Source organism: Cantharellus anzutake (genome assembly GCF_015039405.1).
Source record: "Cantharellus anzutake strain C23 chromosome Unknown EI90scaffold_237, whole genome shotgun sequence".
Taxonomy (NCBI): Eukaryota; Fungi; Basidiomycota; class Agaricomycetes; order Cantharellales; family Hydnaceae; genus Cantharellus; species Cantharellus anzutake.
Window position 1 is genome coordinate 2,278 of NW_024067187.1, and position 11,857 is coordinate 14,134.

The 11,857-nt window shown below is 48.3% G+C and overlaps 2 protein-coding genes across 2 annotated transcripts; both read left to right on the forward strand.

The window, feature by feature from the left end:
• Positions 1-5,679: 5,679 nt before the first annotated feature.
• On the forward strand, positions 5,680-7,676 carry EI90DRAFT_3138746 (cytochrome P450; the record flags this gene model as incomplete). Its single annotated transcript, XM_039064903.1, has 13 exons — positions 5,680-5,777; positions 5,834-6,022; positions 6,073-6,136; positions 6,197-6,281; positions 6,334-6,449; positions 6,502-6,601; positions 6,665-6,803; positions 6,872-6,981; positions 7,040-7,056; positions 7,110-7,135; positions 7,185-7,319; positions 7,394-7,537; positions 7,589-7,676. 13 exons carry the CDS (start codon positions 5,680-5,682, stop codon positions 7,674-7,676), a joined length of 1,311 nt encoding a protein of 436 aa, XP_038907741.1.
• Positions 7,677-9,295: 1,619 nt separating this feature from the next.
• EI90DRAFT_3199375 (cytochrome P450) lies at positions 9,296-11,421 on the forward strand (the record flags this gene model as incomplete). The annotated part of the gene is made up of 13 exons (XM_039066415.1): positions 9,296-9,405; positions 9,460-9,648; positions 9,705-9,768; positions 9,829-9,913; positions 9,966-10,081; positions 10,152-10,251; positions 10,301-10,439; positions 10,493-10,602; positions 10,659-10,675; positions 10,739-10,764; positions 10,814-10,948; positions 11,024-11,167; positions 11,238-11,421. 13 exons carry the CDS (start codon positions 9,296-9,298, stop codon positions 11,323-11,325), a joined length of 1,323 nt encoding a protein of 440 aa, XP_038907742.1. The 3' UTR covers positions 11,326-11,421.
• Positions 11,422-11,857: the final 436 nt, after the last annotated feature.

The following is an 11,857-nucleotide window of genomic DNA, read 5'->3' on the forward strand; positions in this document are numbered from 1 at the left end:
TACTTCTCTAACGACTTCACCCAATACCTCAAAGACATCGGCATCGTCCACGAGAAAACCAATCCCCACACCCCCCAAGAGAATGGCGTAGCCGAGCGTGTTAACCAGACTCTCGTCACGATGGTGATTCCGATGCTTGAAAGCGTCAAATCCCTTGTTGGATGGACCGCTTGGCCATACGCGCTCAGGCACGCTGCACTCGTCAAAAACGTCGTTCCCCATTCTGCCCTTCCTGATGATGTTTCTCCCTTCGAGCTATGGACAGGCAACAAACCATCAGTATCCACGATACGCACCTTTGGATGCAAGGCTACTCTTGCTGTTCCTGAAGGTCAACAGGATAAACTTGCTGCCCGGTCCATTACGGGAATCCATCTAGGTCTCGCCGTCGGCAAAAAGGCCTTTGTAATATACGACCCCGACGCTCGAAAAATCCACGAGTCTTGCGACGTCCACTTCTTCGAGGGTTCACCTGATTCTGAACGTGTTACGATCGAATCTCCTGTGGTGGATTCTCTCTCGCATGTGGTTGACAGGGGGAGTATGGTTGGATCTGGTAATGGGGAGGTAGAGAGGGAAGATGATGATCACAGAAGTTGCATGGATGGTGACGAGAACGGTGGGGAAAGGGACAATGATGATGATGGACAAGTGGATGGATTGAATAGTGTGATCGGTGGAGATGTCGGGGAAGAATCCGTACCGGAGGGACCGCGACGATCAAGACGTGAACGACGCGCGTGCACGAGAGATGATGACAATCGATATTTCGTGAGTTCCTATAGCCGATCCAATCAGCCCCATTCCACAGACACCCAACCAGTGGGCGAATCCCACGCCTACGTCGCCCAATCCGATATTCCACTCACCTACAAAAGCGCCATGAACCGCCCCGACTCTGACGCCTGGCTCGAAGCTTGCCAAGACGAACTATTGTCCTTGAAGGAAACCCGGACCTATGTTCCGGTTAGTACTGACGAAGTTGATGTTCGAAATGTCGTCGGTTGTCGTTGGGTATTCGCCTTGAAGAAGGGAGCGGACAGCTCCGTTGAACGTTACAAGGCAAGGATTGTTGCTAAAGGTTTTGGTCAAATCTTTCAAGTTGACTATGATGAAACTTTCGCACCTGTGGTCAAATGGGTCTCTATCCGGATCCTACTCGCCATCGCCGCGCGACTTGATCTCGAGGTCCACCAAATGGATGTGAAGACCGCCTTTTTGAATGGCGATCTCCAACATACTATCTACATGGATCCACCAGCGGGGAGCGCGGACTATGGGAAGGAGAATGTGGTATGGAAGTTAGAGAGGAGCCTGTACGGTTTGAAGCAGGCCTCGCGGGAATGGTACAAGAAGGCTAAGAAAGAATTCGCGAAACTCGGCTTTCTCCGGTGTGATTCGGATCATGCCATGTTCATCCATCGTGGGAAGGGACATGTCCTCTGCATTATCGCGCTATACGTCGATGATCTGATGATCTTATCCAACGATGTCAAGGTTCTTAACGCCAAGAAGTCTCAACTCATGATGGCCTTCAAGATGAAGGATCTCGGGGACATTCATTGGTTTTTAGGACTTGAGATCACACGCGATCGATCCCAGCGCCTAATCTCAATATCCCAGACCCGCTACGTAAAAGACATTCTCTCACGTTTTGGTTTTGCTGACTCTCGTCCGATTTCCACTCCCATCGCATCCAACTTCAAACTACCCCGTCTCGATGCCCCTGAAGTCAATGTACGCGATTATCAATCCCGAATCGGTAGCATCATGTATGCGATGCTCGGTACATGTCCTGATATTGCGTATTCAGTGGGCACGCTGAGCCAATACTCCGCCAATCCTGGGAAGGAACATCTCGCCGCCGTTAATCGTGTATTCAGATACTTGAATTATTCACGGAACTACAAGCTAGTCTATAACGGTAAAGTTCCCGATGATGATTTTACAGGCTATTCCGACTCCGATTGGGCGGGTGACTCGCGCGATCATCGATCCATTTCCGGCTTTGTGTTCAAGATTGCCGGCGCTGCCGTCTCTTGGAGTTCAAAGAAACAATCGTCAACGGCTCTTTCCAGCACAGAAGGTGAATACATGGCATTGACTCACGCATCTAAGGAAGCCATTTGGGTTCAGCAATTTCTTGGCGACATCCTCAAACCCCCTTCTATTCCTCACACCATCCTCAGCGACAATCAGGGTGCTCTTGCCCTTGCCGCTAATCCCACCTTCCATGCGCGGACTAAACACATTCGCGTCAGACAACATTTCATTCGAGAATGCGTCGACAATGGAGACGTAGAGCTCGATTACGTCCCGATGGCCGATCAGGTGGCCGACATTCTTACTAAAGGACTTGCGCTGGCTAAACACGACAAGTTCACCAGAGGTATGGGAATTATCGATGGTCATGATCGTTGGGTGGGCGTGTTGGAATATCAACGCTCATCGACAACAGCCGAGCTGCAGCGTGGATTGGGGAGTCTTTATTTTAACTTAATATCGTCGTGACTAACAACGACTATACCTTTTTGTTTCAGAGTCGCAGTACCACGCGCTCCCAATTTACTTTGTCTTATATCGCCAGTTGTCACTGACAATCGCTTTAAGCGATATTGGCTCCAGTCGTATAAGTTACGCTGGACGCCGTAATTTTTCTCCCTCCCTCAGTTCTCTATTTCGAGACTGAGGTGATACCATTTCTTTCCTATCTGTGTTTGTGCATAACTCATTGTATTTTCATGTTATAGTTACGCACGATAGGTAAACATCTTAATACTAGTTCTCTATTTCGAGACTGAGTTACGCGCGATAGCTCCTATTTCATTATAACTGGGCCTGGTTTGCTGTACCGAATGTCATATGCAACAACGGAGAATGTCCAGTACTGTGCACATGGAAGAAGGGTTTTTGAAAGTTGTAAATCTGCTGAAGAAGCTTGACCCTGGCTGTGATGCCGTGGATATCCCTAGATGATGCAAAAATGCCCAGACAGCAGCCATAAGTTTGCGCAGTTTCGAAGGGCACTGGGCAGGCAAACGCGTCAAGAGATACAAGGGAAAGAATTGCAGAGTGAAGGTTTGGACAAAAACTATCCCAAAGTTTGATAAGCACAGCTATATCGTAATGTATTGACAGAAGTGAACACCCTTGTGGCTTTCAATACGAACTGCGCAAAGAAATGTTCACGTTGCAAGACGTAACTCCTCGTTTGTCATGTCTCATCCAATCAGTTCTACGGATTGCTGCAATTTGAGTGCAGAAAGGTTGGATTCGGACCACAAGCAGGTAGTTGACCGCAAACATACTCGAAGGTGTTCAAGACTGGAGGCAACCTGACGAAGTGGAGGACCAAGTCATATGAAGTATCCCGGAGCCCAGGGCAAGGATGGTATCGGAACGACAGGAAAGAGGCTGAGGCAAGGGTTGATCCATATCTCTTTCTTTGAATATTAATATTTTGAAAATGACATGATAGTACCCATATACTTCAAGGCCGTGCAATCCTGTGCATGCATCGAGGCATCGACAAAGTAGTCGATGTTCCTTGGTTAGTTCTTAGCTAGCTGAGGAGGGATAAATAATTGTTCGGACAGATGGGCCATACTTCTGAAGTGTCAGAAAGAGGACCCAAATATGCACGGGTGCATACTAGGTGATGGAGGAGAGTGGGACTTGGACAGTGCGTTTCTACGACCCTGATTCATGTCATGTCTCTGTGCATACAATGGTGGGGTGTGACGAAATGGAGTATTATAGAGAGGACTTCTACTGATACTAAAAAAAATAGTGGGGGGCTCTGTGGTGATGGACAGAGTCGGTCGTTGTACATATCTGCTCAGAGGAAATAGAGACGTGAGCAAGAATGGGGAGGGTGAGAATGGCAATGCACTCATCATTACCAAGGCCGGACATATCAGATTCTTTCAGGAGGAACAAACTGTTGGAGTTACAACGATGCGTGACTCACTAACCAAACTCACATGATCTTACTTTTCGTTTCCGTTGTATTGATACCGTGACTGCATTGTATATAGGTAATTGTTTGGGTCTACTTTCCTTTTCTCCTCAGTTCTTCATTAACGGAGACTGAGGTTAGTATCATTGTTTTTAGTTAGTTGTTACATTACTTACTCTGTACTCTTCTGTACTATAGCTCCCGCTTTAGGTTAGTATTAACCGTAGTAATTCAGTTCTTCATTAACGGAGACTGAGCTCCCGCTTTAGCCCTCCTATTACAAACCAGGTAATGAACTGAACGGCCTGAGAGCAATAACCAGCTGGGTAATCGGCACTTAAATTTTACTTGAAAGCAACGGCTGCCGTGACGCGTGACAGGATGGTCGACTCATCCACTCGCATCGCATAACCCGTCCTACTTACCATTCGATTGGCGGGGCTTCAGGACTCCCATACTATTAATATCAGAGGCTAGTCACCTGCCTACTCCCATACCAAAAAGGTGGCGTCCACAGCGAAGTTCTCCGGGCGGAATAGCCTTGAAGAATGTTTGGCCGAGCTTTCGGGCCACATGTTTTTAATGTCCGGTTTGATACGACAATGCCACTCTAGCTTGCCTCATCACCCATACAGGGCAAATGCCCTTGAAGCGTGCACTCGTGAATAAACGGTGCTAGCTAGTGCTTCAACCTCGGATCAATGACCACAACCCGATACTAGGACCTCAATGGCATCGGTTTCTGGCAAATCTTGCCAGGCGACGTCTCTCTTGCTCAACGGCACAACTGATAATCAGGGCCATTTGGGACTTGGCATATTTTTAAAATGTAAAAGGGCTACGGCGCGTTAAATTGCACCAATAAATACATTTAGAACGATTCTCAATACGATACAGGAAATTCCCACCTCAGACTCGTACAAGAGATCTGAGGGAGAGGGAGTGAAAAATTTGCTCTCTTTATACCCGAATACGCCAGGGGCGACTACGCCGTATAATAAAGAGAATGAGGGTCTGAACCCCAATAATTGTGGTGATATTAGAATAATTACAATGTCCATCGCTGTCAATATTGACAGTCGGATGACCGACTCTCCAACATAATAAGTACGAGGACGTTCGTGCCTCACTGGGGGTGTTTTTGAACTTTCCGTAAATCCTCTTCCATAGAGATAAGGGGCTGCACGTTGCTGAGTTACTATACTGCTGAGCCACTGGGTTATTGCCATGGGCATGGAGCAAGTGGAACAGGAATACCAGCTTGTCGGCAGGGTATCCGACCCTGTCCAGTTGATGGGCTTATTCGGGCACTCCGTATGAGCCCGATCATTAACTAGATCGACTTTGGTCCTTTACTCGCTTGATAATCATATATCCAGCGCACGGGACGAATCCCTCTATATATTAGACCGTTGGGTACTTTTCCATCCTAACCCCTCGCTTAGGATGTATCATCTCTTCCTCCTTGGTGCGACTCTTGCTATCATCTGGCTATTCCAGCAGAAGAACAAAAGCAAGTTACCCCTTCCCCCCGGTCCTAGTGGCTATCCAATCATCGGGAATGCTGCCGAACTCGAAGTATCTTATTCATGGCTGTATTATCAGAAGTTAAAAGAAAAATATGGCACGTACCTTACGCCATTGGTTTAAACTCTTGTGATAGAGCCGAAAGGAATTAACGTATAGGGGACGTTGTCTATTTGTCCGCCATGGGACAACCCATGCTCATTTTGAACTCTCGCAAAGCCATTCAAGATCTTGTCATCAATAAAGCTGCGATATTTGCCAATCGTCCCAAATTGACGATGGCCGGCGAACTGTAAGAGAATATATGTCCTTTTCTTGACCGTCCTGTTGAGCGCCTACGTTTCGCAGGGTTGGCTGGGAGAAAATTATTGGACTGACTAATCAGGGCCATCGGTTCACACAGATGCGCAAGTTAGCCAACCAATACCTAGGGAAGTCCGCCATGCAAAACTTTCTCCCGGTAATTGAAAAATCAGTGCACGAGTTTTTGGGGCCATGCTGGGCATCGCCAGGCAGCTTTGAGAAAATCTTCAAGTTGTGCGTAGCTCTTTCCCTCTTTCCCTTTGTCTCAACAGTTCCGCATTAAGCACCGTGTCGAAGATTATACTTGAGTCTCTGTATGGGATTACTCCTAAGTCACCTGAAGACCAGGTCTGTATAATTCCTACTTATTTCGTTAAGGTTCTAACACTTGGTTGTCCATGAATCAAGTTCGTCAAACTGTTGAGCGGCGCGGCGCATATTTTCGGTGATTCGAGCCAGCCCGGAGCGTTCCTTGTCGACACATTTCCCATATGTGAGATTTAACAGGAATAAGACTGCTACCGTGTACACTAATCAAGTTTCAGTAAAGCATGTTCCATCTTGGTTCCCATTCGCCGGATTCAAACGTCAAGCAAAGATTTGGGCCAAGTCCGTTCACGACTTCGTGGAATTACCATTCAAAACAACGGAGAGAGATGTTGTATGTCGTCTCGCACCTTTCTCCCACTTGATGATTAATGCCTGCTCTTCAGCTTGAAGGAGCAAGCAACACGTCCTTTACGGCCAACATCCTGAGGGATATAGGGTTAGGAGTAGATCACGAAGATCTCAAATTCCTCTCAGCAGCTCTCGGTAAGTCTCCCTCCGATATCTTCGTCAAGATACACACAGTATTCCTCTTCCCAACCCTTCCAGCGGGTGGTTCTGTGGACACTACGGCATCTACAATTGGGACTTTCATCCGCGCTATGATCCTTAATCCAGAGGCCCAGAAGCGGGCCCAACAAGAGATTGAATCTGTGATAGGATGTAGTAGATTACCTACATTTTCTGAGTCAGTACCGAATCTTTTTCTCTATGTCTAAGTTTCTAATTGGCCAACTCGATGCTACTTTTTTCAAGCCGAGAGAGCCTTCCATACGTTGAAGCTATCTTGAAAGAAACATTACGATGGCAGCCCATCGTGCCAACTGCCATCCCGTACCGATCTTCGGAGGACGTTGAATATGAGGGTAAGTGTGGCTACAAATACGGTAAGGTTGGGGCTAATCTAGTAGCGCGGCAAAAAAGGATACTTAATCCCAAAGGTAAGCCTCTCCACTGCGCCGTTGGAGTATTAACCCCTCGCACAACTCGATAGAACACAATTGTTATCGCGAACTCCTGGTACGCGCAAGCTATGTTAGGAATAATTGCTCTACTTACGACCCTGCAGGCATATAACGCGAGATGAGACCCTGCATCGTGACCCAGAATCCTTCATTCCTGAACGTTTCTTGGACTCTCCCACCTTCCAATTCGCCGCTGAAGATGGAAAGACACCACTTGATCCTACGACATATGCCTTTGGGTACGGGCGAAGGTGCAACACGCTTATTCCTAAGTTTTGACGATCACAAGTCTAAGATTTGCCCATCCAACTAGGAAATGTCCTGGGATGTACTTTGCCGATTCGATGCTCTGGTTCACCATCGTTACGCTTCTCGCTACAACTCGTATTTTGCCTGCAAAAGATTCGAGTGGGAAGGATATCTTGCCGACGATGGAATATACAGGAGGGATGGTCCGGTATGTGCAACATTGTCGAATCAACATGACAGATGCCTAATACCTTGATAGGGAGATTCTTCCAACGCCGTATCATCTTGAACCACTTTCTGCCAAGCATGCGACAATTGTATCGGATTTAGTCACTCCCGCCGAGTAAGATGTAATCCCATGAGACGAAGTGCATTGTTTTTTTTTTGGTTTTGTTTTCGAATCTCTTGTTCGTTGTCACGTGGCAGTGCGGCTATGGACCCTTCTCACCACATCGTCAATACATGATGGGTTTTCTGGTCGGTGTAGTCGGGTGTGGGGGATCCGCGTGTTGGATAATGTCAGGTGGGATGTGTCCCGCCCAGCTCCGCCCAGCTCCTCCCTTCTCTCCTGGTTGCTGTCCGTCCTTGGTGCGTGGTGGGGTTGGCTTCCGGGGTCGGTCGCACGGGATTTCTTGAGGAATTGATCCAGTCTCAGAATGCCCCCATGAGGGCGCTGAACCTGGTTTGGGAGCCACGGTTCAGTATATGTCTGCATTTCTTGAACTTCGGACACACCTGTAAGATATGTTCTCTTGTTTGGGTCTCAAGTGCGCAGGCACACTCTGTCTCCTGCGTGAGGGTGCTCGCCGATGTGGGCGCGGCCGGTGCAGAACTGGAATAACTCTGCTAAAGGTTTTGCGGTTTGCTGTGTGGAAGCATGGGCTGCGCGGGTTTGGTGAGATTGTCCATCGGTCCCTCCAGGCCTCAAGCACGCTGCAAGCGATATTATCTTCCCATTGTTGGTATCTATTTGTGGCCCTCTTATGATGTCATTCCTCCGTGATCAGACGCAAGGGACACTGGGCATTAAGGTTGCCCACAAGCGGCAGCCCACCTAGGAGGAATCGGTTTAGTGCTGTCCGGGGGTCACGCAAGGCGGCCGAATGCCTTTCCGGACAGTGAATCAAAGTCCTTGGTGGGGTGAAGGCGTGGCTGCGCTCGTAGTGCGGTCTGAGCTGCTTGGGGTCCGTGATTCGAGTTGCCCATGAAAACCGCTGAGATATGAAAAAAGGATATTCGGACGGAAGGACAGACCTTCAGTGGGCTGAGTGGGCGTTCGTCTCACGAGTGGAGAAGAGCGTCATGGGGTCAGAGTGATTGTCGGATACTTGGGCCGGGAGATAATGCTCCTAGTTCCTAGTGTTGTCCGAAACTATTGACAGGAGTGGAAAGATCCCCTCTGGTTAGCTGATTGGGAATTCGCCTTTGCCTCGCCGCCGGTTCTATGTCGATTTGGAGTACCATCGATACGCTTCCTAGCGTGTTGCCATGCGGCCATATGCTGGCTTTCGGGAGACGCCTGATGCGAAGCAAGCCCTTCAGGGGCGGAACTAATCCAATCTCTTATTCAGGGAATTCGAAGACCAGCCTCGTGGGTTATCCGGGTTTTGAGTATATGCGCCCCGGGATCATGTGGCCATCATAGATAGAAGGACAGATCCCTCCATATATTGGGCCTCTGCTCTCCAGCTCCCAGTACCCCCTCGTTCGAGATGTACCATCTCTTGTTCCTCGGTTTGGGCTTTGCTATCTTCTGGCTATTCCAACAGACAAACAAAAGGAAGTTACCTTATCCTCCTGGTCCTAAAGGCTATCCAATCATCGGAAATGCTGCCGAACTTGAGGTATCCCATTCATGGCTGTATTATCAGAAATTGAAAGAAAAATATGGCACGTACCCTACACTATTGGTTGAAGCCTTCTAATAGGAGACTAATGTATAGGGGACATTGTGTATTTGTCCGCCATGGGACAACCCATACTCATTTTGAATTCTCGCAAGGCGATTCAAGATCTCGTCATCAACAAAGCTGCGATATTTGCCAATCGTCCTAAATTGACGATGTGCGGCGAACTGTAAGAGGATATGCATTTCCTTGGCTGTTAAAGAGCGCTTACACTTCGCACTAGGGTTGGCTGGGAGAAAACTTTTGGGCTGGCCAACCAAGGTAGTCGATTTACATGGATGCGGAAATCAGCCAATCATCACCTCGGGAAGTCTGCCGTCCAAGGCTTCCTTCCGGTGATTGAAAAATCGGTGCACAAGCTTTTGGGACCATGCTGGGCAGTGCCGGTCAGCTTCGACAGCATTTTCAAATTGTGAGGCCATCTTTTCCCTTGTACTATGGATTCTGTCTCAATGGTTCTGTATTAAGCACGGTGTCGAAGATTATGCTTGAATCATTGTATGGGATTGCCCCTACATCCCCTGAAGACCCCGTCAGTATATTTCCCATTTACCACCTTGCAATTTTAACACTCGGCTACTCATGAATCAAGTTCGTCAAAATGATGGGCAGCGCGGCCTCTACTTTCGGCGAAGCAAGCCAACCTGGAGCTTTCCTCATTGACGCATTCCCCACATGTGAGATTCAACTGGAACACTCTTTCTACCATATATATCAATCGGGTTTCAGTGAAGTACGTTCCATCTTGGTTCCCGTTCGCTGGTTTCAAACGTCAAGCAAAGATTTGGGCCAAGATTGCCCACGATTCTCAGGAATTACCATTCAAAGTAACCAAGCAAGATGTTGTACGTCGCCTCACTTGAATCGCCTCGCTTCCCACAGTGATATTCCTACACGACAATACCTGCCCTCCAGCTGGAAGGCGCAAACAATACATCCTTCACAGCCAACATCTTGAGAAGTATAGGGTTGGAAGCGGATCACGAAGACCTCAAGAGTCTCTCGGCAGCTCTTGGTAAATCGCTTTCTTCGGAATGCCCGGGTTCATTTTCACGCCTTTCCAGTGGTTGCCTCTGTGGACACTACTGCGACTACTGTTGGGACTTTCATCCGCGCTATGATCCTTAATCCAGAGGCTCAGAAGCGGGCCCAACAGGAGATCGAAGCTGTAATCGGACGCCATAGATTGCCTACATTTTCGGAGTCAGCACCGATCCCACTTCTCCACGTATAGGTTTCTAATTCGTTAACTCAAGCCGAGAGTATCTTCCGTACGTCGAAGCTGTGTTGAAAGAAACATTGCGATGGCAGCCTGCGGTGCCGCCTTCCCTCCCATACCGATCTTCAGAGAGCGTTGAATATGAGGGTAAGTGGCCACGATGATAACAGGGTTGGTATTGACCTAGTAGTGCTGCAAAAAAGGGTACTTTATCCCTAAGGTAAGCTTTCTAGCTGTTCTATTGCGTGGATCGACGAGCATTGACCCCTCATGCCCATGATAGGATACAACTGTCATCGCCAACTCCTGGTACGCGCAAGCAGTTTTGGGAATACTTGCTCCACTTATATCCCTGCAGGCACATAACGCGAGACGAGGAGCTGTACCCCAACTCAGAATCCTTCATTCCTGAACGCTTCTTGGATCCTCCCACCTTCCAATTCACCGTTGGGGATGGAAAGGCACCACTTGATCCTACAACATATGTTTTTGGGTACGGACGAAGGTGGAGCACTCTTATTCCTAAATGTTGACAATCACAACTCTAAGATCTGTCCGTTCCGCCTAGGAAATGCCCCGGAATCTACTTTGCGGATTCGATGGTCTGGTTCACCATTGTCACGCTTCTCGCTACAACTCGTGCCATTCCAGCAAAGGATTCGGATGGGAAGGATATCCTGCCCACCGCAGAATATACTGGAGGGATGGTCCGGTAGGTGTAATCCTAGTTGTCCAATTGGCATGATGAATCCTTAATAATTTGTTGTCAAAACGATTGATAGGGGAATCCTTCCAACGCCATATCATCTTGAGCCACTTTCTGCCCAGCATGCGGCGATTGTATCGGATGTGGTTATTCCTACCGAGTGAGACGTACTTGACTGCATGATCCCCATGCTCCGCACGTGTACTTGCTCCAACGAGACGAAAGTATTTGTATTCTGGACCCTTATGACGTCACCCCTGCATGAGTATAACACCAGGAATTAAGGCGCGTTCCCCACAGTGGTAACTCGGGTCTTACCCGGGAAGAACAGTCTGTAGCACCTGTTCGATGGAAAATGCTTCGAGTCTGTGAAGTCCATTCATTCCTGCATCGATGTTTGCTTGGGTTGCCTATGAAAGCTGCTGGCGCATCAAAAGGTTATTCGGATCGAGTGAAGAATAGACCTTGTCAGTTTTTTTTCGAATCGGCAAGGCCATGCATCCCCCTTTGCATGATACCTATGTGGTTGAGGGGCAGGAGATTGTTGGACATCAGGACCAGGAGAGATAGCCAGCATAGTACGGCTACAGGCCAGCGTTGCCCTAAAAAGATTGGAGGTCGGATTATCTGTGGTCAGTTGACCGGAAGTCCTTCGTTACCTCGCGGCGCGGTTCCGGCCATGCTGATTCGGAGCAC